This window comes from Zootoca vivipara, chromosome 7 (assembly GCF_965207765.1).
Source record: "Zootoca vivipara chromosome 7, rZooViv2.hap1.1, whole genome shotgun sequence".
NCBI classification, from domain to species: domain Eukaryota; kingdom Metazoa; phylum Chordata; class Lepidosauria; order Squamata; family Lacertidae; genus Zootoca; species Zootoca vivipara.
In genome coordinates this window covers 30,312,739-30,340,242 of record NC_142590.1, presented here as the reverse complement: position 1 = coordinate 30,340,242, position 27,504 = coordinate 30,312,739, and the positions used below count along the sequence as shown (strand labels likewise).

The 27,504-nt window shown below is 41.6% G+C and overlaps 1 protein-coding gene across 2 annotated transcripts in view; it reads left to right on the top strand.

Annotated features, from left to right (window-relative positions):
• The first annotated feature begins 6,066 nt into the window (after window positions 1-6,066).
• ST6GALNAC5 (ST6 N-acetylgalactosaminide alpha-2,6-sialyltransferase 5) overlaps window positions 6,067-27,504 on the top strand; it is a 77,502-nt gene continuing 56,064 nt past the window's right edge. Inside the window, exons 1-2 of one of the 2 annotated variants that reach the window (XM_035121998.3) lie at window positions 6,067-6,716; window positions 7,977-8,264. In XM_035121998.3, coding sequence (XP_034977889.2) covers window positions 6,702-6,716; window positions 7,977-8,264 — 303 coding nt within the window. In that variant the 5' untranslated portion in view covers window positions 6,067-6,701. The remainder of the gene's footprint in view (window positions 6,717-7,976; window positions 8,265-27,504) is intronic. The other variant, XM_035121999.3, reaches the window with a different exon arrangement.

Genomic DNA, 27,504 nt, shown 5'->3' with positions numbered 1-27,504 from the left:
TATTAGTTAGATGAGCCTACCCTCTTAATGCTAATTTTATTTCACGTGCAACATTGTTCTAGAATATTTCTTAGTCAAAATAGGGGGTGGGGGACAAAGACAAATGCAGACTGCAAATCACAATCTGCTACAGACACAGCACTGTTTATAATCCCTTCTTTTGAACATCCCCATATATTTCTGAAACAGCTGTCCAATAATTTGCAGAAATTGCAACATTTCACTTTGCTTTTATGAATTCTGTAGCATTCCATTAAATTAGCTAATTTTCTAGGTAGAGAATTTATTCCTTTGTCTTCAGCAAATTTACTTAAACATACACACACAAAAATGCAAATGTCTGTATCTTTGAAATAGTAATAGGAAAAGAATAGGCTTGCCTTCTGCACTTCAGTGACATCATTTATTTATATTCAAAATGTTTAAAAAGGTATGCCTTATCCCAGATATTTAAAATGCAGAAGATACTACTTTGTTAAACCAGGACTATGTTTTTGAAAGAGACAAGCAGCATGCATATTGTTTCTTCACTGGTGGGTTTCATCTATACTGCTTGAAAATATTTGTTCTCGTATAGCTAATACCTTTATGTATACTGCCTAGAATAAAGAGAACCCCAGGAATAAAATGTACTAAAATGGCCAAGTCAGCAGATCTTATCATGGTTTTCCCCGTGCATTTTCATTTGCACTTCTTCCTTCTCGGCAATATTTCATTCTTTAGCTGTTTGCTGCTGTCAGAAGTTCAAAGACAGCCCAATTTCATAAAAGGGAGATAGTATTGATTGATCCAGCATATTGTTACCACCCCACCCCCCTTTTGACCAGTTTTTGATGCACATTCCCAATTTTGAAAAGCATTTCATGAATCAGTGTGCAGTTTTTAAAAAATCTATAGAATGAGCTCATTACCATGCTAGGTGCTGAATATTTTCCACTGGTTGCGTTTGCAATGCAAAGCTGATTTCACTAAGCCTTTATCTCTGCAAAAAGAAAAAAGAGTTAATCTATAAATAAAATATACAATGTATAGCTCAGTCGGTGGAACATGAGGCTGTTAATCTCAGAGTTGTAGGTTTGAGCCCCACATTAGGCAAAAGATTCCTGCATTTGCAGAGGGTTTGGACTAGATGACCCTTACTATCCCTTTCAGCTCTTTCTAAACTTCTTGTGAGAGGCTGAAGAGACTTATTAGGATTTGGAATTCATAGGTTGCATCCCATAGCCAACTGCACCCCCAGGTTGATAGCATTTGGCTAGTATGAGCAGCTCCCTCCATTTGCTGTCTTAAGACACTCTTTCTCCCTGATCTCTCATAGGCAGACAGGTCTCCTCCACTGTCAAAAGTAGAGTGTTTCCTGTCTGTGTTATGCTAAATTCCTAGTAGGTGTAAGCAATAACATCATAGCTTGTTTTAACTCAGTTCTATGTGATCCCACCCTTTGTCTTTCTGCTTTGCTTCCCCAAAATACCAGTTTATCCCCCCCCCCGCTAAACACAACGAAAAAGAGAACAAAATAAGACAATGATGCAAAATGCACAAAGGATTTTTCTCCCTCCGTCGTTTGTGGGTTTTTTAAAAATGTCATTAAAAATCATCTATAGCCTGGTGATTCCACATCCATTTATCCTCTGATCTCCCCTGTTTTAATGTACATTCAAGTCCCACAGAGGGGGAATGGGGTGGGGTGGAATCCCATCTAGCATAGGAAATTATATTATAAATACAGGTGAGCCAGAGTACTGTAATATATGTTGCCCCAGAGTATTAGCACTGTTTTTAAAAAAACCAACCTGAAAATTAAAAAGTGCCTCTCAGAGAGACTCAAAACAGTTAAACCTCTAAGAGAAAGATGTCATGAAAGGAGGAGAATGAAGTTGAACAGCTGTAGACTCTGCATGGCAATAGCTTGAAGGCATTCTGAATGCAGAGGACAGATGCTGACAGGCTGACTCTGGGATTATTATGGGGAGAACATTTGCATGCTCAAAAGTGGAAGCCCTGGTTACTCAATGGGAGTACTGCAAACAAATATGTCCATTTGAGCAACCACAAACAAGGACATATATATATTTCATGTCTTGCACTGACAGTGTCCAGATCAAGGTAGCACTCTATTCTGCCTTGGTCAGAATCCCACCTGGAGGTTCTGGGCACCACAGTTTAATAAGGATGTTGGCAAGCTGGAATGTGTACAGAGGAAGGTGACCAAGATTATCAAGGGTTCTGGAAGCTAAGATTTGTAAGGTATGGTTGAGGGAGTTGGGTATGCTTAGCCTGGAGAAGAGAAGACCAAGGGGTGATGTGATAGTCATTTTCAAATATCTGAAGGCATGTCACATGGAAGATGGCATAAGCTTGTTCTTTGCTGCTCCAGAGGGCAGGACCTGAACAAATGTGCTTAAATTTGTGATGGAATTTGTGATGGTAACAGCTGTTCAGCAGTGGAATGGACTGCTTCAGAAAGTAGTGGACTCTCCCTCATTGGTGGTCTTTAAGCAGAATTTGGATGACCATCTGTCAGAGATGATTTAGCTGTGATTCCTGAGGTGCAAGGGGTTGGACTACATGACTCTTGGGGTCCCTTCCAACTCTACAATTCTATGATGATTCTATTAACACATAGCACCACTGAAACGGCTTTGCTTTGGAAATATTGCAGTGGCGCGTTTGAATATTACAAAACAATTCTGCAATTTTTCAAAAATTAAAAACCCACTAGATTTGTGGAGTAATACATGGTATGTGGGGCTGATATATGGTTATCATTTTCAGATATGGTGGCATTTAGTACATGCACAGCTATATATACACTACGTGCATAGTATAAAACACATCACACAGGAACTCATATAACAGCCCCAAATTTACACCATTTGTGGACATACATGTAGTGATCATTTTCAGCTATGTCTGCTGTGCCATGCTGAAACAGAAGCATCATTTCAACCAATTGTGCATGCAGACATGTGTGCAATACCACATGCCTCCATGTCTGAAAATTATCACTATAAATTAGTCAGCAACTGGGGTAAATTTGAAGATTCTCTCGAAAACGACATGATTGATCAAGTGTGCCATTGCACTACTGCCTCTCAGAGGCACTGAGGAGAAAAGGCAGGCTGGAGCAGTCACTCCAGAACTTGCAGCAGTTCTGAGGTTAAAAAAAGAAGGCAGGAAGATCCCAAGATCACCTTCACTTCAAAAGCAGCTCTGAAGTTTGGGAGGACAGTGCCTGTTTCTTCTTGTGGTATCAGGGCCATTACTCAGTTTAAAAAACCCAGTTGGGCCTGAGATTCAGGAGTTCTGAAGAGTGATGGATTAGTGTCTCAGAATCGGTCACCCCATCCATCACCACTGGTGTGCCTTCTGTTAGTGCCAAGAAGTCATCCAGACAGTTCTGGGCATTGAGACTTTCTCCCACTGTGACTGTCACCTTAATGTTACCCACTGGAGCTGATAAGATCTGGACCCACCTAGTGCCTAAATGACAGACCAGCCAGGAATCCCAATTGCACTCCTCTGATCTCCACAAATGGGATGGATACCAGTGTTGGGAGCGAGCCCAGTCCCTCCACAGACTTGCACACTCCACCTTTTATCTTCTCCTTGGCACAGTTGCAAGAAGGCAGAAGCTTTTGCTTCTGATGCTGATTGTTTAGCATTGCATCCAAAACCTAAACTGTGGTTAATCGTAGCTATGATTTGTTGATGCAAGTCAGATTCATAAATGATGGTATGAAATTGGTTTGTTCCAACAAACCATAGTTAAGATTACCCACCCTTTGCTGAGTTCAGGTGACACAGCAAGCTTCAGATAATCTCAAACAGAATAAAAGCTTATTAACTCCTCCTCCTCTGCTGCTGCTGCCACTGATGGGAACCCAAAGAGTGCAAGCCCCAGGAGACACTAGACTCATTGCCAACATGATAGACTATGGCACCTGTAGTCCTCCATATGTCGTTGGACCCCAACACTTATCACTTCTAGCAAGCCGATGCAGGTAATGGCCAGGGCTGATGGGAATCGGCGTCTAGCAGCATCTTGAGGTCCTTAGGCTCCTCATCCCTGAACCTTGCCTTTTCAAGACACCTGAAAGCAGCCAACGTGGATCTGTGATATACAGTTTATAATACAGTAATGGGTAAAATGGCCTAGGATGTCAAGCAAGATTGCCGATCAGAAACTATTTGCATAAGGGATAATGGGTATAAAGCAAGGAGTAATTATTTATGTCTCCCTTGCATTTAAAACAAGAAATTACAACTGCTATGAATCACTTTGCACTGAATCTAGCAAGTTAGTTGAACTCTTATAAAAATGCTTTATTGACTTGTTCCAAACTCAATTAAGTGTTTATGAACTCAGTCTATTCTGCTACTTGCTGCAAATTTAATTATTTTTGTGGAATGTGTCTGTTCATTTTTCCATGTAATACATATATGTGCTCACCAATAATGTAAAATAAACAGCTACAGAGCTAAAAAGCTTACGGTAATTTCAGTGAGTTTAAATTGAAATTAGGTTAACTTGGCTCTTTTCTAATTTACTTTAAAATTTCCCTTGATGCACTATTTCTACACATAAAAACCACTGCAGAATTTACATTACACTATCTGTTTGTAATGGTACCTGTCATGGCTGCCAAGGTATGTGTCTATGATCATCATGGCTATCTAATTAAATATATGTGTATCAGACAACTGGACATGATTCAAGGCAAGCTCAACATTAAATTACAAAATTTAGATGGGCCACTTAATCAATAGACCCAGCAACTAGCTTGAGCTATCACCCCAACTCATAAGCTTGATGGCTTGGTTAGACATACTGTGTAACAGATGTCCAACATACATCCATGAGCCTTAATCATAAATATGATGCTTTCATTTGGCATGGGATAAAGGACAAGTTTCTCAGCCAGCAACCTGCTTGCTCATAGCAGGGGGGTGGGGAGTACTTTTAAAATGCATGAGCTGTCTTTTGTAGCCTGTTACAGGAAGACTTGGAAATCACCATTAATTTTGCTTTCAATAATCCATCAAGGTGGTCCTTTGTTCTGATAACCTGAGTTTCAAGTGAGACCACATGACAAAGAATAAGACCTGATGAGGTTCTTTTCATATTGCTTCTCCTCTCTATTGGTTCTGTTCAGTTCTAAACCACAAATTGAGTAAATGGCAAAAACAACAACCCAGTGCCGACAATCTTCTTTGAAATAAGATAAAACGTGTTTACTACCTGATCGTTTTAGTATTGTACACTTCTGATAATCAGTTTTACTTTATTCTTTTTTAAAAAAAAATCCTTAAGTGCTACTTTTGCAACAGACTAGTGATTGTATCTGCTCCACCGCTAGTCCATGAGTGAATTAGTAAAGATGAAAAATGGATTTCAGAGACAATTTCAGCCTTGAAAAGATACCATTTGCAACTATGGATAGATTAGCTTGCTGATAGTTTTCTCCTAAATACTGAATAGATATAGGTTAGATGGGAAGTTATATATTACAGTGTGATGGTTATGTGTAATTTGGAGAGAATGTGAACATAATTAAGAAGTGCATATTATCTAAAGTATCACAGTATCATTTTAATCACTTCCTAAGAAAACAACTTAAAGTGTACACACTTAATGTGAGTATGAAATTCAGTTTACTTTACTAAAAATTTACACCAATGAAATATGAATCATTAATAAAGAAGAAGAAAAAGCCCCAGGGAAAGAAAATGGGACACATAAAATAAGCAAAACCCTTTTATTAATAGAGAAAGCTATAATCTAAAATTAGTGCAAAGCAAACATTTTAAACATTATGCTAGGCTATGTGATACAAAAAACAACTAAATATGCTTTATGAATGATGGGAAGGAAGGTAGGATATATTATATGAATAACTGGTTCACAGACATAAGACCTAGAAAACATTTAAACTGTAGTTAAATAATCAAGCACTATGAATAAATAATGGAACTATTCAGAAAAGAGTTGCTTGGAAAACATACAAAAGCCTTGGAAAACATACAAAAGAGATGGAGATTCAGAATTAATGGCCAGAAAACTACAGGCACTTAGGTCTTTAAAAAGTAAATGATTAGGTGGAGAATAGTGCTTAATACAGGAATTTTGAAGAAGATAATTGGTGGTATTATCAACCTGCAAATACGCCTTGTATTTTTTAAATACATACCGGTATATAATTTATGTTGATCATTCACTGATCGAATATGCCATTGTAGAGTTTGTGAGTGCAAATTTAGGATTCCTTTTCCTGTCTCCTGGAGCGATCTTTTCCCCTCTCCACAAATCGAAGAAAGTAGGCATCTGATTCTCACCTAGGGTTAATAAAAGCTAAAAGTAAACTGTTAAAATTCTACCTATGCTGAGCCCGAGAAGGAGTTGTGAGAGGGCGCGGTTTAGGACCCAGAAGGCCGCGCCAGGCGGCAGTTGTGTAGATCACTGGGAGACTCTAAAAGGGTCCAGTTTTAATTCTCTCTCTAATCTCTGCAACAGCCGCGCTTCCCACAACAGCTCAAGGTTGGGCTGATCCCGACTGTGGCTTTGGATTTTTTTATCTCCGCTCCCAATCCCCGGCGGAAACCGCATTAACTGGCTCCTTCGCAATGGAAACCCTCGAGGAAAAAGTGGCTTCAGTCGCTCGAGCCTGAGATCGCGGTATCTGAAGGAGAGGGGCACGAAAATGAAGACGCTGATGGTAAGTCAGTTTTGCAGGAACTAAAAATGGTCCCAGATTACGCTTCCCCGCCTCCGGTCCTTAGGAAGTGTGAAGCGAAACCACCAGACCTGGCTGGGAGTTGTCGGGAGAGACAGACAGACAGACAGACCCCAGCCTTCCTTTGGGTCGGGTGATTTCAGCCTCTGTGCAGCTTGTCCTATTTATTTATGGGCATTTTTGCTCCATGGGCAATTTTGAAAGGGGGTCTTTGGCTGAAACCTTGTCAAGGAAGAGAAGCAAAGGAACTTCCCACCTGCCTTTTTAAAAATAAATAAATAAATAAATTGCAAATAGGTTCACATGCCGTGATGATGGCTGTTGGTGTTCAGCTGAACCGACTTGCCTTGCAAGGAGGGATCTCGGGCGCTTAGGGCAATAATCACGGGCGGGCATTTCTCTTCCCCACCCCCACCCCCACCCCCCCAAAAAACTGCAAAACGTGGGAACAGTGGGAATGACAGCGAAAGGGTAAGCCGGGAAAGTGAGTGGAGGATAAGAGAGAGAGGCTTAGGAAGCAGAAAGCGGGTGTGTGTGTGTGTCAAATTCAGGAAGTAGGTGCACTTTTCAAAAGGCTTCTCTGCTTTGGAACTTGCAGGTGCTGGGAATAAGCGGTTCCACCCCTCCCCACCCCGGCTTCTTCCGCCACCCCAGAGATTAAAATGGTAGCGCTGGGTGGCACCCGCCCGCCCACACCAACCTGCAGCCCTTCAGGGATCTTTCCATGGAGAGACCCAAGAACAAGTTAAAACTTGCAAAGGCTACCAAGGGACGGAGCTGCATTCTCCCGCGCGCACACCTGCATCCCCGCCATAAAAAGGGGGGACAGGGGAAACTTGCAAAAAAGGGCTGCCTCACACGAGTAGGCTGGCGCGGGTGGGCAGAGAGAGAGAGAGAGACGCCAAGCTTCTATTGACAACAATCAGAACTCCTCAAACAGTGGCGGGTTGCATAGGCGAGGCGGGAAGCGGCGAGGCGCGCGCGGGGCGGGGGCTGCGCAGCTCTTGAGGCAGGAAGGAGAGCGGCGGGAGACCTGGAGGGGCGGCGACGGTGCTGCCGCCTGAGCCGCCCGCGCTCAACGCCTCCTGGCCGCCGCCGCCGGCGGCGTTTCCCGCTCCGCCCTCTCCACCACGTCCGGCCTGGGGCCCCGCAGCGCTCCGCTCGCCGCCTGCCTGGTGGGGAGCGCGCTCTCCCCTGCGCGCGGCGGCTTCTCTCAGCGTGTCTCCTTGTCCCCCCTTTCAGCGCCATGGGCTGGCTGTGTCTTTAGCGCTCACCACCATGTGCACTAGCTTGTTGCTCATGTATGGTAGCATCGGTGGCGGCGGCGGTGGTGCTGGTAGTGGCGGCGGCGGCGGCGGAGGTAGTAGCGGCGACGGAAGCCCGAAAGAGCAGAGTCAACCGCAGCAGCAGCAGCAGGTGGCGGTGACGGCGAGCCAGAAGCCGGAGAGCCAACAGCCACTGGGCGGCAGCGGGCAGAGGCGCCTCCCCGACCGCCCCTTGGAAGGCTACATCGGGGTCCTGGACCACAAGGTGAGCGCAGGCGGCGAGGTGGGGGGGGGGCAGGAGGCGAAGGGCGGACAGAGCGCCTAAGAGGGAGTTCCTCCTGTTCCTCTAGGGCCCTTGGCTTGGGGTGACTGATGAAAGTTCTCCGGCAAAAAAGGGGTGTATAGACATTTCTGTTCCATGAACTATGGGGAAATGGCATGGGAGTTAAGGAGGCGACTACAATAAGAGCCAAGCTCTTCTCAGAGGCACTGAGCGTGGAGTGCCCCCCCCTCCCACGGACATTCAGCCTTGTGGATGTTTTTAGGGGTCACGTTGCCATTTAAAAGGCTGCCCTTTATTCCAGGGGGAATCAGTCCAAATTATTCTGTAGATCTCTTTGGATTCCTTTCTGTGTGGGGAAAACCAAAAAGCAGCGAATGCCTGTTGTTAGCAATAATAATGAATTCATATAGAATCCTATAGAAGGGACCACAAGGGTCATAGAGTCCAACCCCCCAGCGATGCAGGGATCTTTTGCCCAACATGGGGCTCGAACTCATGGCTCTTGAGATGAAGAGGGTTGTGATGTACCAGCTGAGCCAGTTTTATTTTATTTTATTAATACTGTTTGATGGGATATCTCAGAGCAAACGCCACATACTGTCTATTGCTTGTTAAGGGATGAATGTTTCTTTAAAAAAATAATACTTATTTTGAAGAATGAATGGAAAATGTATATAATCGATGTAAAACTCAATAAAGAATAATAACAGAAAGGAATGTTTCATTTGGTGGCCGTATACAGTGGGTGGTATCCTAACTAAGGCTGCAATCCAAAACCCACAGGAGGCGTTAGATTGCATGAAGATGTCCCCCCTCTTGTTTCTGCTGGCTCAACTAGCTTCTCATGTGTGGGTAAGCAGAAGGCTTACAGGTGCCTCTGCCAGCAGAGCCCAGCAGAAACCCCCCAAGTGGGGCAGGGTAAGGCTGAACTGGCTGGATTCCCAGCTGATTCCACAGCCAGTGCCAACCAGCACAGAGCCTAATTTGGGCCCAATCGCTGTGCCATCTTCCACTGCTGCCACCGTGAGTGGGTAAATTCAATGGGTCTGTTCCCTGTATGGCTTAGTCAGATTCCACCCACTGGTTTCACAATTGGGAAGTGTCTTAACAGGGAGTTCTGTTGCACTGGGAGCTTTTCCAGACAAAAAAATTGGCATGGCCTAAATTATCAGAATCAACAGAATCAGATCAACAGGCTTTAATCACTCCCTTTTGCAGAAGTGTTTTTGTGAAAAGGCACTACCTTCAGAAGGAATTCCTTCCTTTAAAGTAAGCTTCATCTGCCAGTTTGTAGGTCTGCCTGTAATGGGCAACTTCTGCTTCTTAGCAGATCAAAGTCTCTAACATTGGTTTTGAAGGCTCTGCAGACCCCACAGAATCAATATTCTCAAGGGCAAAGGAAAGATAGCTGGCTTTAAAAAAAATGGTCCATACAAATTTCAACCTTTCCATTGGGCCTTGGATAAATGATGCTGATGATGCAATGCTGTGCGTGCTTTGTGTGTACTATACAAACCTATTTGCAGAAGTAAAATTTGGTGTTGTAGATAAGTTCAGCATGGCACTCCTCTCAGTAGTAATATTTGCTACAGAGGATACTTTCAAGACTGATAGTCTCTAATTGTGTTCTGAAGTGAAGGTGACAAAAGTATGGTTTTCATTAATGCAGCAAGAAGTGTGGGAAGAGGTCTCAAATTACTGTGGTGTAATGAGATTTAAATGCATATTATGTGTGGAAAAACTGGATAAAATATGTGCACAGAAGCATATACCTCCTAGGACTTCACAGAAAATTCTTAGCCTATGAAAAGCGACAATGTCACCAAGAAGGCTTTGAGCCTGCCTTCTTTCTTTCTACCTGCGGGGAGCTGGGTGTTGTCATTGCTTTAACACTGGGGGCAGTTCAGACAGGTACTGGTAAACTCCACCTATAGTCTGAAGACATTCCATTCCATACAAGAAGAGCAAGTGCTCTTTCTGCACATTTCAGGTGGCTGTTCAGAGTAAATAGACAAGATTTGACTGTGATTTTTGGTAGTAAGCATTGTAGTAATTGTTGTCCTTTGATTGTTTTTTAAGCCATACATCTACTGATAGGAGTTACTTAAAAGCATGATTAAGTGATACGGGAGATGAAGTATGGATTAATTTGAGATTAAAAAAATTAATTACTGCACCTTTCTAATATAAGGCTGTGGCCCCTGTGCATAGTTCTCTTGAAATAAATGCCATACAAGTCAACAAAATTTAGGTAAGGGTGCTTCAGGGCTGCAGCCCTTCACTACTGCTGAGGCATTGCTTTTCTATAACTAGCTACCGGTAGGAGTGGAACTGAGACATAGGGTTGGAATTCAACATCATGTTATGTGGGTGTCCCATCTGTCAATCCTCCTGCTGCATGCTGTTCTAGGAGTTCTCCCATAACTGCCACAAGCCCATTTTGGCAGGCGCCAGAGGGGGTGGTGGGATGGACAGGGGTGGGAGAAGCCCCATTGTGCAAGGAGGAGCCCTCATGCAAGATTTGCACAGATGGGACTCATTGTGTGAATCCTGCCCAAAGGCTCCACACACTGCTTAATAGAGTGCTTTATTTAAAGACCTCCTTCTTTGGAGGTCTTTAAGCGGAGGCTTGACAGCCATATGTCAAGAATATTTTGATGGTGTTTCCTGCTTGGCAGGGGGTTGGACTGGATGGCCCTTGTGGTCTCCCTCAACTCTATGATTCTTATTATCCAGCAATGCCATTCCCAATGGCAACCCAGAAGACTACTTTCTAATGCCTACTACTCACAAATAAGTTCTTGTCAGTAAAGCTCAGTTTTCTTGCTAATTAAAGGTTTTATTGCACCAGGTTTTGGGGGGTCTGAGTGACAAATAGCCTCTGGCTTATCACTTGAATGAAGTCCATCTCAATTGGTCCCCACACCCATTTCTTTTTCCTGTGGTAGAAGAATTTAATTACTGATTTCTTGTCATTTAAATCATTATTTTTTAAATGGTGCTTTTAATAAAGCCTTTTTTTAAAAAAGAAGAAGAAGAAAGAAATAGAGAAAGAAAGAAAGAAAGAAAAGAGAAGAAGCCGCCACAGGACATTATGCAATTTACGTTGCAGTCTTAAGCACTCTTACTAGGAAGCTCAATGGGGCTTCCTTCTGAGTATACATAATGAAGTTTATTCCGTTAGAGAGACAATTCAATGGGCAAATCAGAGGCTATTTATCTCGGGAGTCCTCCAGCATGCATCAACAGAAAGCAATAAAGCTGGCTGAAGATGCAAAGAGGAAGCATTCAGTGTAAAGGCACAAAATCCAAGAAAGACTTCAAACACTGCGCCTACCTACTGGACAGACTTTCTTACATAGGGCATGGGGCTATTTAGTTATTCGGTTGCAAGAATTGTGTTCTACCCATAAGCAGGTCTAATAACATCAGGGAAGCAATGGACTAACAATGACAACATGCAAATGCTCTATGAATAGTGTATAAACAACAACTGGAAATTCCACAGGAAGGAGCTACTTTGGAAATACTTTCACAGTGTATATAGGAACGAGGTGTTGAAGGTTGTATCTGACAGAAGGTTGTACTAACAGATACATAGAAAACTCTGCAGTTTCCATCACAACTTCACCTGATTTTATTTTTTTAACATTCTATTTTCTCTTTCAAAGCATCATACATAATTCCTATGGGATCTATTCGTGACTATATGTCAAAAGTAAACAGCTTCCTCCCTTCCTTTCATAGTAGGTTCAAACACTGTATATAGCCTTGATTTGATGAAAGCAGGGTTGTTCTTTCAAGAAAGAAGTATCAGCGCAATTTTCAGATAGTTTAACAAAAACAAAATGAAGCTGTCAGCAGTAACAAATACAGAAGATAATGTTGGTCACTTGCAGATAATACCATGTACAGAACATGAATGAAAAGACAGTTCAGTATTACTCTTAATACATGGAAAAATAAAGGGATCTGGTTCAAGTGACTTGCTTTTTCTAGTTATAATGAGATATTTCACTACCGACTTAACATTTGGAAACTAGAAGAAGGGAATTTTTTCTATAGAAATAGTTGAAGGAAAACCTCCAACAATTAACTGGTCTGAAGACGTAGAATATGTTGCTTTCAGAGAGCATGATGGCCAGCATAATTTAATTGTACCACACTGGTATAAATGTGTGTGTGCGTGTGTGCGTGTGTGCGTGTGTGCGTGTGTGCGTGTGCGTGCTATATCTATCTATCTATCTATATATTTAATGAAGAGTAGTTCTGCAAATGGGACGCGGGTGGCGCTGTGGTCTAAACCACTGAGCCTAGGGCTTGCTGATCGGAAGGTCGGTGGTTCAAATCCCCACGACAGGGTGAGCTCCTGTTGCTCGGTCCCAGCTCCTGCCAACCTAGCACTTCGAAAGCACCTCAAAGTGCAAGTAGATAAATAGGTACCGCTCTGGCGGGAAGGTAAACGGTGTTTCCGTGCGCTGCTCTGGTTTGCCAGAAGCGGCTTAGTCATGCTGGCCACATGACCCGGAACCAGCTTCCTCAGCCAATAAAACGAGATGAGCGCCGCAACCACAGAGTCGTCCACGACTGGACCTAATGGTCAGGGGTCCCTTTACCTTTACCTAGTTCTGCAAATAGTTTGAAATCTCCATAGTCTCCAGTATAGAACATACTTGGGGACATAATTACTTTGTATAATTGCTGTTGGAGAACAATAATAATAATAATCCTTCATTCTCTTCTATGGAGACCTTTTTGTAACAGATGGCATCTGTTGAGGGTTGCTGCTTCATCTCTTGTGATGCAAGATAAGGCCATGAGGGAATGTATCTGGTACTCATTACTTCTGCTCATTATGTTGGTGTGTGTACTTTTCAAATATCTAAATATCTCTTTCTTTAAAAAGCCATGTGTGCTTTGTTATCAAGTAAGCCTGCAATCTTTTGTTCACTTTCCTAAAAGTAGTACCCATTGAAAGTACACATTCAAAGGGCTTGTGCTGAGCATATAGATAGTAATGGAGCATTTGCTCTTCAATATCCACCAGCAGGAGTCTTGGGGTGGAATTCAATGTATCATTAAGGGGGGGGGGTATGCATGAGCGGACCATGGTCTGCTAGTGCAACTGAACTTTCCCCCCTCTGTTCCCCCTAAGTTTCCCCCCACACACATACCCCTAAAGTTCCAGGGTTTTCCCCAGAACTTTGGAATAGGAGGCAATCTGGATGGTTAAAGATTACCATTTTTGTTCTGAAAGGTGAAGTAAGTAGTTGGATCAGTTGTATGATCACTTTGTTCTAGAATAGGCTGTCCAAAGGTTTCTATTCTATATAAGACAATGGAGATATGCTTTCTTTCATGGCCACTTACCACGAAAGCTTGAAATAACAAGTTTTTGTTTTGTTTTTAACACATCACGATTTAATAAGAATTAATCTAACATTCTAAAAAGCATTGTGTGGAGGGGAATAGGCCAAATAATAAAGTAACCAGTTAGTGGGTAAACTACCTTGTGTTTAGCATTAATAGGTTAACCATGGATATGCAGAAGTAATTCCCTCCCTTCAGTTTCCTGGGACTTACTCTCTAGAACAGTGATGGGCAACCTTTTGAGCTTGGTTTCACCAAAAAACTGAGCATAACTCGGGTGGTGTGTCACTTCGAGAAAAAACCCATAATTTCACGATATTTAGAGTTTAAATAACAAAAACGTATAATTGTAATATATAACTATTTAATAAACCAAAAAAAATATTTTAAAAAAATAATAATTCCCCCCCCCCCACACACACACACTGAGCTACTCTCACAATGGCTACGAAGCCAATACTTAGCCACGAGAGAAGGAGGAAGGTAATGAGGCTCAGCAGAGGTTGCAGAAAAATTCCCTCCAAAGGCAGGGGACGTTCCTCCCTGCAAGCGTGAAACAAAGAAGCCGCTGAGCGCAGAAAGAGGGTTTGAATGCTGCCGCACCAGGCTAAACGTTGTCAAACCCCGCCCCCCGCCGGCCCTATTAGCCAGCCAAGAGGCTCGGAACAGCAGCAGGGATAGGCTGGAGCAGGGGGCCAAAACACGCCCCCCTGCTGAAGCGGATCCCGTTCGCAAAATCTCCCCTCTTGAAAGAGGAGAGATCTTTCTGCCGCCGGCCAGAGATCGCTACGTGTCACTGGAAATGGCTATGCGTGTCAGTGCTGACACACGTGTCATAGGTTCGCCATCAGGGCTCTAGAAGTATGCATAGGACTGCTTAAGTATCCAGTCGCTGCATCCGTCTACAGAGGAAATCTGGGGGTTCTTTCATTAATGTAACAGTTCATCTTGACCAAATAATGCAAGCAAATAATATAGTGTTGGGAAACAGCATTGCTTGAAGGAAGAATCACAACAAACCAGTGATTGGTTTGTGCATGCTCACAAACTCATTTTGCATTCTGCTGTGCGCAGGGGGGGAAAACAATTGGCTTTCTGTATGGATGAACCAATGCACACTACTGCTGAAAACTGGGAACAAATCACTATTAGCCTCTATTGACAACTATGATTCAGGATGTGAATGCACATCCAAGAGAACAGAGAGGCTACCAGATCTTGGATGAGGAGGATCAGTCACCCCTGATGTGAGGAGGCATGCTGCTAAAAAAGATAATAATATATATATATGTCTCCTTCAGATTGATGCTCAGCAGACAAGCCTGAAGGGTCAAATGACATGATAAGGCATTAGTTTTACATATAATCCTTGTGGGTAGTTCTGATTTCCATAAAGGTCATTGATGTTACCATACAGTTACTCTACAACTGTTTTTTAAAAAACAACCTTGAGATCAAAGCCAAATATCTAGATGAACAGGTTCATTTGCATATCACATCAAACTAGCCTTTACCAGTCTGATGCCCCCCAGATGTTTTGGCCTACAACTCCTCCCAAGTTTGGACTACAACTCCCATGCATGAGTTGTAATAAAAAACTAGGCAGTGTCAGGTTGGCAAAGACTACATTAAACCATAGTTAAAATGAACTCAAGTTTAATGTGAACGAGCAGTGTTCAGTTCACAGTTTATTGCAGAGAAATAAACCATGAGTTTGTTTTGTCCCCAGCAGAGCAGGGAAGAGAAATTTGGGAGCTCCCATTAAACATCATTCAGATGTTGACACTGCATGTTGTGTGTGTTCTGCTTTTTGTTCCCAACAGCATTAACTATTTCTCTGAGCTTGAAAAATTGCATCACTGGTTCATTTCATTCTGATGATTCTTGTTTAAACTTTCAGTGTGCATTAAGGGATAATGTTCTATCTGTATCACAAAGCAGTGGAAGAAAGATAGAAAATGGTACCTTTTGCTCCATGCCAGATTGCTAGTTTCTTTGCAAGCAGCTGTCAGTCTTGACTTGGCACCAGCTCTGTTTGTAATCCTTTGAATTACTTTATCCCTTATTGCTACTATGTATCAATCAGCTCAACATGTTGTGCATTTGAAATTCCACATCATTATGTAAGGTGTGGAGCTTTGCCCCAGCAAAAAACCTGATTTGATTGTGACCAGAAGACAGGAATTAGGCATGTTGGACAGTTCCAACAAAAACAGACATGGGAGCATAAATTGCCAATGTTCCCCTATTCATCCCATGTCCAGAACAGATATCAGTCAGCGAATATGATCAGTTTTCACAGTGGTTGCTTTCACTCTGCAAAGAATACGTAATTGATTACATTTTTCCCCATTTCCATTGCATATCCTTTGTATTGAAATGAATGGGGTGGAATAACACAATGCCAACATGTAATTAATTACATAATTGCGCCACAGTGAGCAGTGAGACAAATAATATAGTTTTTGGCGGGAAACAAACTGCATTGGAACAGAAACAATGCTGCATGTTATGCATACAGTACATCTCACAAAATATACAAGTGACTGTAAGTCACTTGTATATTTTGTGAGATGTACTGTATGATATATACATTATTTTGAAGTGGCGAATTAGTATATTTTGAGTGACATTGTAATTAATTATATATCCACTACCAGTTAATAGCCAGCGTGTTGCATTTGCATTTGTGTTGATTGGTACATTTTGCAACACAGGGGTTTGTGTTTGTCCATGTTATGCATACAGGGCAGAATGGAAAGCGGTGCCTTCCTACTTCCCTGGCTGGAATGCCATATTGTTAAGGCCCAGTGATTTGCTTCAGACGGTAAACATAGTACTGTAGAGAGTTGTGCTGTGGTCAGAAATATGCTAACTTCTCTCTAATAGAACTGGATCCATTGGTAGCAGTCCATGGAGCAAGCCAGTTTGTGGAATTCAGAGACTCGAAAAGAGAATTCAAAGCAAGCAAAGTGGCAGGATAAGTAACAGCAGCAAGATGAAGTAGCGGCCTCAGTTTACTAAGACCTAAGAGCAAGGCTGATCCCTGAGGTTCTACATAATGTAGGGGCTGGTCCCCATTTCTCTTTCTGCTGCTGTGTGGCTAGAATTTAATCTCAAGCACTTGCTGCTAGGGTGGAAAAGTTCTATACTACTGTCCTCCAGCAGCAATAACTTATTTAATCAAAAAGTGCAGTAGTGCTATATATATGTGAACTTAATCGGCTAGTTACAGCTACTCAGCCTCTGGCCACATCATACATCCCGGGCATAATGCTATCCTACATAACTTCATAATCTTTGCTGCGGCTTACTCATCACAAGCACCTGCCCACAAGTAGTCACTAGAATTGTAAAAAGATCAAAAGGTTTAAATTGCCTCAAAAATTGACAACTCTGCAAATGCATCAAAAGTGCCAAAAAAATATTTATTTTGCATGAGTATTAGCTAGGTTTTCTGTCTCTGTGTAGTACAGATATCTTTTACACACACACACACACACACACACACACACACACACACTATACCTCCAGTAAGGACTAAAGCATGTTAAGGGGACATACTGGTAGCTGGCTTTTAATGCGATCAGCTGAAATAGAAATTCCTTAACCCAATAGCATTTTGCTGAAAGAAAAAAGTGGGCTTTAGCTTTTAGTTTCTTTTTGTCACTGGCTTTCTGCTTTAACCTGCCCTGCATTGCTCAGTGACACATGCAGATAATGGTGCCCATGAAACAAAGGTGGCATTGATATTAAGGACCATGGTGTATTAATTTAGCTCCTAATTAGTGTAATCAACTCAACTGAGCTTTGATGCTGATATAAGCTGATGTGACAGCACAAAGGCCACTTTCAAGGTGAGGCTGGATATTGCATTGTCTTTGCTTCTGTCCTACACAGAGTCTCTTCATTTCCTGCTCTTCCTGTTTAATTATGGAATAATTGTGGAATTTTCTTATTAAAAACGGCCAACACTCTTCAGCAATCTTACATACAGCAATCATGTGCATGTCTCCTCAGAAGTATGCATGAGTGGATTCAATGGGCTTACTCCCATGTAAGTGGCTACACGGTTGCAGTCTGTATATTTGAAAAAAAATATCTTCACATTTATGTGTGATACTGTGGCTCTGAGAGAGAGAACTGGGGTATCTTTTTAGTAGAACAGTGGAAACATTTAGAGCAGAAAAAATGGGTGTGGGCTGTTCAGCTCTGTGGTGCTTTCACAGCAGCATTGCTGAATAATGCCAAAGGTTGCAGGGTCAGCCCTAACATTAGGCAGAGTGAAGTGCAGTTGATTTCCAGTGTCATGGAAAGGAAATGAATATATTATAATGTTTTTTTTTACTGTCCTAGAGAGGGACTTAAGATATTTTATGTCTCAAGTGCCAAATGGCTTGACTGGCCTCGATTTGTGATGTCGCAGAGGTGGAGAGAGGGTGCCAATTTCTGCTTAGCCTCAACCAGCAAAATGTTTTGAGTCAGCCCTAGGAACCAGAAATGTTGCAGCTGTACAAACGATAGTTTTTGCGACTGTGTGATTCACAGAACTGCTAATACAGTATGTAATAAAGAGTAAGTGCTATGTTTTTTTGAAGCAGCATTCTTAATTGCAGTATCAGATTGGGTATTTTTGTGGAAGGAAGAAGGCATCTTACCATTGATGTTGAGTCAAGGGAAGTTGTAAAGAGAAAATATATAGCACAAGTGGTAAAGGTGCATTTAATAGACTTTTTATGCTATCTCCTTTTTGATAAGAAGACCTAACAACATGAGTTAGGAGTTTTGCTCTTCTGAAGATTCTTTGGAAGCACTAGGGCAAGTGGAAGATGTAGTCAAAACAGCTATTTGATAAGAAATAGCCTAGAAGACAGAGAGGATAATGTCTCACAGCAAATTATGAATTGTGAACATGCCTTGGTTATTTTTTACAGACTGTAAAATTTGCCTTGTCAGCCATGTCAAGTAACCTCTGGTTTCCAGTCTGTTCAAGTGTGTTATTAGTACATGTTAGATTTGCTCTGGTTTTAGTACCCATAAAATAAATATTTTTTAACATCCACCCTTTCCCTTATATTAAATTTGAATACATTTTGCCCTTTGGTTACAGGAAGGTCAGGAGTAGATGAAACAGTTGTAATAACACTGGATAGCACATTAGTCCTTGCAGTTCCCTCTAAGGGAAAATAAAATCCAGCAACCGAAGAGCTGGGGAAAACATGTACATCTATATATGAGGCACAGTGTATATAGGGACCTTTAGGGAAAAGTGTTGTACTTGGGAAATTGTTTAGTAAGAAATAATCAGGTATAAAAGGACATAGTGCTTCTGGAGATGGCATTTGTTATCAGGAACATGTTCTCCAGTCCTCCAAATAGCGATAAAACATTTTGCCCTGTTGCTCGCGGCTCCAGAACGTGTTTCTCAACTTGCTTCTCCTTATTTCTCTTCTCTCTTCTGCCTCCTCCTGCCTTCCTACACAACTTTATAATTTCATCGTCTGTGTACAAAACCTCTCTCCTGTTCCGGTGAAATTCACCTCCATTATGCTGCAGGAAAGCACAGGATAGCTTTTTTAAGCCTGTGGCCAGCGTTTGCCTTCCCTCTTTTTTATTATTTTATGCCGGGACTCTTAATGTACCAAGCCAAAATTGTAATCCTCCAGGGATGTGATAAGCCTCCAGTTTTTGCTCTCTGTCAGGGCTGGGATGGGTTATGTTTGGCTTAGTGGATAACAAGTTGCACAGGTCTGTTATAAAGACCTTATGAACTTTCTTTATTTCTTTCGAAGCTCCTAGAGTGCACAAGAATTCTTGGACCAGTGATGACCTCTAAACTGCATTCTGGATTATTGTCACAAATTGTCGCTGGCCCTTGGCAGTTGCAACTGTATACAGTAGTTAAAAGGGATGAAAACTTTGAAGGTGACCCAGAAACTACAACTAATCCAGAATGCAGCAGCTAGACTGGTGACTGGGGAGCAGCTGCCGGGACCATATAACGCTAGTCCTAAAGGATCTACTGGCTCCCAGTACATTTCCTAGCACAATTCAAAGTGTTTGTGTTGACTTTTAAAGCTCTAAATGGCCTTGCCCCTGTATACCTGAAGGAACGCCTCCACCTTCATTGTCCAGCCAGGACAATGAGGTCCAGCTCTGAGGGTCTTCTGGTGGTTCACTCACTGTGAGATGTGAAGCTACAGGGAACCAGGCAGAGGGTCTTCTTGGTAGTGGCACCCTCCCTGTGGAATGCCCTCCCATCAGATGTCAAACAGATAAACAACTATTTGATTTTTAGAAGACATCTGAAGGCAGCTATGTACTGGGAGGTTTTTAATGGTTGATGTATTATTGCATTTTTAATATTTTGTTGGGGGCCGCCCCGAGTGGCAGGGGCAACCCAGTCAGATGGAGACATGTTGTTGTTACCAAAAATGCAAGAAATTTCATTTGAAATCATATGAGTTTTGATTCATTGATTAGTTGACATGTTTCAATAAAATCGGTATTTCTGAAGGAAAAAAAACCATGCTTTCTTTTAAACGATGCTTGCATATTTCATAACATACATCTTTAGAAAAGCATTTCCCTCCTCTTACAGACAGGATGTTGCTTGCCAATTTTTGCATGTACATGTATTTAAAAATGAATAAAACAGCTTGCCAATTAATCAGGGCATTCTTATCAGTTTTTCTTAATTAATTAAGCAAACCAATTAATTGCTGCTGCCCCAATGAAAGCATCTTGTTGGATGTGGTGACAAGTGGAAGGGACACATGCATTAACCTTCTGATATTTTCAGCTCCTCTTGGTAGCAGCTAGGGAGATAATATTTTAGCTTTTGCATGTATTTCACAGAATAGCATTATTGTATTTATTTTCAAATATGACTTCATTTTCTGTGTCTTTTAAGGTTTTGTGTGTGTGTTATGCATGACTGCATTATGTCTTATTTATGTTCTGGTAAGTGAGAGACAGTGTTTTCAAGAATAATTCATACTTTTAACTTTCTCTTGCCATGATAATCTTGGAAAGTCTAACAGATGGGAAGCGAAGATTAATGCCACTCGAAAGCCGCAGATTTAAAGGAGGCTACATTAAACACAGTCTCGGAAGCTCTTAACAGACACTTTTTAAAATTGTTTCATGCGCTGAGGTGAAGTTCATGGAAATTGTATGTCTGGGTTGGGGGGAAGGTGATCATCTTAGTGAATATTTAAGGTAATGTGTCTGACAAGTAATCTGAAATTGTGTGTTCCTCTTAGAACCTGATACAAAGGTAGTTTTATTCTTTTGTGAAATCAGAATAATTCTTTTGAAACAAACTTATCAAAGTAGTATAATTTTTCTTCCTATCCCCTCCCTCACCCCACCAGCAAAATATTCCATAATGGATATAATATTTGCATCTTGGTCTCTAGATCGTTTCATAAGCCATATTTCCCTTGTCTTTAGAAGTAGAAGTATTGAGCATTATATTATACTGTGTATATTAAAGTTGTTCTCCATACGTGGGAAGTTTTATGAACCTTAAGGATAAAGTTAAGCTTCTCTTTCAAGCATGTTACTATGATAGGAGTGTTAATCTTCTACTGTCGCAGCCAGGGCTTGCTGTGGTCTTAGTCTAAGCAGATGTAAGTGCAAATAAATTAAAAGGAATCAACTTCTCAGATATTTGTGTTTTACCTTATTCTAAAGAGCAAAGGAGAAAAAGGGGGATGCTGTACCAGATATCCTCTATATAAGAAGGCTGAAGCTTATACTTAGCTGCATCATAAGTTCTTTTATGTCTCTACCTTTGGAAGAGGAAACTAAATTTTCAACAACAAAATCCATGAAAATGAGATGTACACTTGGGGACAGGAAAATCATAACACATTCTGCTTTTCCCTAATTAAAATTCCATGGAGTTGTCTCCAGTATGTTCATGTTTTATTACATCAGTAATTACTCTTATTTTTTCCTTCCAAATTGCACATTAAGCCACTAAGGAAGAACGCATTGCAGTTACAGTGAATATTTGAACAATGTGTTAAAATATTCAACCCCCCCCCCCAAGTTGTAAGAGTAGTTTGCATGAAAATGTTAGATATAGAGTTAAAGATTAAGATTTCAATTTTTAGACATAATAGGGCATGATATAGTGAATGTTTGCCTTCCTTAGGTTTATGCGTACATATTGCATATTTAAGGCTCAAGTGAGTAAACATAGCATTCTTTCCTGTAATGACCCATTTCATTTTTCTTTATAGATGACACCTACAAATGCACCAGCATTTCCCTCCACACACACACACACTACAATAGAATATCTGCGGAACTGGAGCAGTTCTGACCAACCAGGCCAGCAAGTGGACAGCTCCTCTCTCTTCCCACATGAACGCATGGAGATGGATCGCCTACATACCGGTAGGAATAAATTGCAAGGGATTTTAAGGAAGTCACCCTGGTGTCCCATGCAATTTGTATGTACATGCAAGGTAATTGATGATCCTTCTCCATGTGTACAAGCAGGGACAATGGAGTTGGAGATGGCCTGCTGGGTGGGCAAAGAGGAGCCCTACCTTCAACCTACCTGAAAACCCTAGATTACCCTGAAAATTGTTGTGTATGGTTGGTTTTATTTTGTACTGTTTTTCTTGTTGTAACCCTTCCTGGGACTTTATGCTGAAAGGTGGGTAAGGAAAATAATGATGATGAAAGGAAAATGATGGTGATGCTGGTAAATAGGGAAACCTGCATACACAAGAATTTAATTGCTCTGTTGTAGGATGTACCTAACATTTCCGGCCTTCCAATTCTGCTGGGCTGCAAACTCAATGGCACATGATGGATGTAATACCTTTTAAGATCTCCCTCCCCTTCTGTTACCTTATCCTATGGGTTTTCCCAGTGCCCTTTAATGGACCTTGCACAAGTAGCGAAGGCCAGCCTAGGCTGTTCCTTCAAACTGTCTTATTATTTGTGGCCCACAACCTGGCATGCTCAGCAACTGGCGCTCTCCACTTCCAATTAGGTAAATGTTCTGAAGGCATGCCACCTGCTGCTTGTCGCTCAGTCATTCTCTTTTTACTAACTCTTCCAAGGCTTTGACCACAAGGCAGGTGCACAAATGTTAAGGTGACCCTGCAGTTCTGGCAGTCTTGAATTTCCCATAGTGCCTCCATTAGCTTTCCTTCCCATGCTATCTGCACTGATAGTTCATGCACGGTTACTTGCTTACAGTCCTGGCCTTTTTGTTACAACAGTAGCACACAGCTGTGGCACAAAATGAGTGGTGTCGGCATGATAGCCTGCTACCAAGGGAGCATGGAATCCTAGCATTTTCATACTTTACACTATTGCTGAGTTGCAACCCTGGAGGTTTACTAAAAGGTCAGTGCTTTCTTTCATAAGCCACTGACCTTTCTTCTTGATTATCTTTGTGAATTGCTGCTGTCTTTGGGTTAATAGAACTTTGTAATCAAGGGGCTGAGACTGGGGGGCATGAATAGAGGTGACAGGTTGCTGATGTGTGGTAAACACAGGGAAACAGACAGTGGCATTGACATTATGGAAAAGTAAACAATAACAACCCCTTCCTAGAAATATTGAGGAGTGCACCATAGATGTATTCAGCTTTTTGAGATTTTGCCAGAGATAAATGTAATATCTGCTGGTAAATATCATTGCACAGGGCTTGCCTTAATCTGTCACTGAGCTCAGGGGCAACGAATTTTGTATATTCAGCAAGGCAGGTTTCTTCCTTCAGCTTCATATTTCTATTTCTTTATGGTCCACTGAGAATAGGCAGAGGTATTTTCTTTCCAATATTGTCCTGATGCAGTAAGTAAGAACAAAGCTAAATTAGATCACTTTTATGGAACTCTTCTTTGCAGGACAATTGTCTATAATGCAGTTTTTAACCCAGTTAGTACTTGCTTGAAGGAGGTGGCCACATTAAAGCCAAGTGAGAATGGGATATATGCTATGTGTGGTGGCTTTCTTATGGAATTGTGGTATTCTGGTATATGGTGGTGACATGCGCCGCCCCACTTGGCTTGTGCACAGAGTTGCAGCAGTGCTGTGGTGTGATGTCAGTGGAAAGAAAACGAGTCCTGGTAAAAATCGGGTGAGGGTGTCAGAAGCTCTTCCGTTTTTAAATAAACACAGCTTGTTCTTCCATTGTTAACCAATCAAGTGTGCTTTATCTGAACTATGGCTTGCTGTGAAGCTTGTTTCAACAAGCTATAGTCAAAATGAACCATGGTTTAGGGTTCAGGAGTAATGTTGAAGTGTCATTAATAATAATAACAAAATAGTAAGTGTATCCAATTTCCTGCTCTCAGTCTTTCTGGAGGAGCGAAGGGGGGAGTGTGTGAACCTGAGACTTGCTATGGCTAATTCCCATGATTATAAACCATGCTTTATCATCATGCCATAACTGGCCAACTAATAATAGAGGAGTGGATAACTAAAAGCCAAGTATTGATGAGCCTCCCCTCACTTATCAGTCATCATGTAAACATAACTCTGAAGGGTGTAAGCAAGTTATCCTGGGAAACTCAGAAAATCTTATCTGTAACTGCACCTTCTTGCTGGGAAAAGCTGCCACAACTGATGAACAACAAGATTCCTGCCAGACAATCCTAACCATAAAACCTGTTGATTTCATTTGTTTCTTTGTTTAAAAAAATAACATAGGTTGAATCAATGAATACAAACAGAATGTAGTAGATTCTGATTCATTTATGTGCAGGCATAAAGTGGCAATTTAATGTATGCATCAGGTCTTGCTAATATTGTTCGTTCTTCCTTTCAGGCCCCATTTTTAAACACTTTAACTTTCATTCTTTAAGTCCTCAGGGTAGATTGAACTTAATAGTCAAATAAATAAATAAAATTCCTAAAGGGTCTGTTGAGAAACAGCAACAAAATTGAATACTATCAGCACCTTCACCTTATGGGAAATTTAACAGCTCCCCTGCTGAATACTTATTTCCCTGTCTTAAGCAATTTGCTCAAGCATTTCTCTAAGCTCTCACTGGGGACATGTGCTTGCTGGACCAGCACTGATCACAGGACACAACTCCCGAACAATACTTGGTGATAAGTAGTTGTTGAGAATACAGCAGTAATAAAGCCTTTGTGTTGTTGTAATGGACAAAAACCATTTTGTCTCATTTACAACCCAAATGAAATGAAATGTGAGGTTTTCGTCTCACTGAATATTAGACAAACAGGAAATACTTGTTTTGTAAATATTGCTATTTTATTTTTGCCAATGTGCTGCTTATGGTGCAACCCTAAACATGTCTACTCAGAAGTAAGCCCAACTGATGTCAGTAAGTACTTCTTAATGTGTGAGCCACCATGCAGAATGCATATTTTCAACCATGTAAAGAGTCCTACAGCGGATTGATAAACACGCAAAAGTAGGGAAGGTTGTGAAACACTTGGCAGACTGTAGCACCTAGCTGGCAGACCACATTTGGCTCAGTATGTAGGTGTTTTCCACCATACTACATGGGAGGCAAGCAGCAACACAGGATTGAAAAGGGACTGTGCCCTGCTATGTCACATGTTAACTGCTTTCTGGGAGTGCCACAAACGTTTGCCTGTGGCCTATGCCACAGTTGGCCCTCCATGAGCATTCTTATTACTTCTCCTTCTTAGCCGGTGAACTTAGTGACTTGCCAACAACTATCCAGTGAGTCCATGGCAGACTTGGGATCTGGCCACCCAGTCCCATTTCAGTTAGTTTTGTTTCATTAGCTTTATTCCTGTACATCCAAAGATCTCAAATAGTTCTAGTGACTGTATTACTGCTGATTCTCCACCGCTGTTAAAGACTAATGTATTGGGAATTCTTTGTTTTATTCCTTCTCCATATAGCCAGTTGGCCATTGATTTTATTAGGAGCTTAGCTAAGCCAAATGTGCTGGATAGTAGCTATCACTGCACAACACTGGACATTTGCCTGAATTTCCCAACTTAGTGTTAGCTGGTTTTTTGTTTTTGTTTTTGTAACCAGCTGCTGTATTTTCAACCTAGAAGTAGGTTAGATGAAACAACCTTGTTAAAGATTGCATTACTTGATACAGCTTTGCTCTTGCAACTTACATTGATCAGGCATACTCAGGAAGCCAAAATGCAATCCTATATGTACAGAATGGGTAACTTCCAGCCCTTGCCCAGATATGGCCTTACCCATGCCTTTCTACCTGGTCCACCAGCTTCCCCTCAGACCCACACACTTCCTTGCTTTCAAAACTTTGTAAATGTTATTTGTTTTGTATGGAAGCCAGACAATGCAATGTTACAGTTGTTGCTAAATAAGTAAAGGAAACTAAAATTACTTCAGCATAGCTGAAAAAGAGTCATTCTGTTTTAGAAGTGTAGAGAAAAAAGCATAAAATAATGTGACTTGTATCAGATCCTGTAGGCCAGTGTTTCCCAAACTTGGGTCTCCAGCTGTTGTGGACTACAATTCCCATCATCCCTGACTACTGGCTCTGCTAGCTAAGGATGATGGTAGTTGTAGTCCACAAATAGCTGGAGACCTACCGTAAATTTGGAAAACCCTGCTGTGGGCAGTTGTCTGTGACAGCTCAAGCCATAGCGTTCAACTGTGTCTTACTCAGAGTCATTTTCTTTAATTTCAGTGGACGTACTCTGATTAAAAATTAGTTGAACATCACCTGCAGGAAGCTATCTGCATTTTTATCTTAGCTGTATTTGTTACCATTGCTTTCTTTTTGTTTAGGAGGCTGGGAGCATTTTTGTGTGTATGGAACAGTCAAAACAGTTTTTGGGACAGAGAATCGGTGATTAGCCAAAACCTCATTATTCCTCTATGCTGTTTTGAAAAGGCAGGTGACACGTGCAAAACGACTCCTCTTTCAAGCAGCCAAGAGAAGCTGAGGAAATAGGCTTTGTCTCCCTAAGAAAAAAAGAATATAATTTAATCACATGATAAGCTAATTAACTGAAGCGCTAAAGTCCTATTGTAGGTAAAGCCATTGTATTTTTAACATGAAGTAAATCCTACAGTTTGCTTTGGCCAAGAAATATACGGTCAAGCTGCAGTTGCCTAAGCTCAGATACTGTAATTTACTCACACATCTTATTTTTATGGCATTTTTAGCATGTGGATATATTTTCATCCTCCTGTGCTGATGTGGAGCTTGGAATAGAACACTTCTGTATTGCCTTTGATTAATCAGGTCTTCCTTCTTCCTCAGACTTGTATAAACAAAGTTAGACCATCCTTTTCCTCCAACCTCCAGCTGTTCATGTGGTGTGGCAGCCATGTTGTTTGGATGATTAGATTTCCCCACTGCAACCACATCAGAGATACTGTGGCATGTTTGGAAACTGCCTGGTCAACACCAAATTTATACACCCATGTATCTCAGGATCTCAGTGGCACCTTCATTATCAGGATAATGTTTCAATCAATACCTTATCTCCGGGATCTGAGGAAAAAAACAGTCTTGTTTTCCTCAATGTGCAATCCTCTTAATGAATAGCTGCCAAGTACCCCGTTTTCCCCGGGAAACCCCCATATTTTCTTACCGTTTCCCGCAGGTGTCCCGAATGGCAAAATACCCCGTATTCCTCCGGATTACGGAGCTCCTGCCAGCGGCCATGTTCTTCTGGTGCCGCGCCGGCACCGGAAGTCACTTCCACGCACTTCCAGAAATGCATAGAAGCGACTTCCGATGCCGCTGTGCCCATTTCCAAAATGTCCGCAGCGCCAGAAGTCACTTCTACACATGTCCAGAAGTGTGTAGAAGCGACTTCCGGTGCCATGGTGCTGCTGATCTCGGATTTTTCAATCCGGAACTTGGCACCTATGTCTTAATGGGGC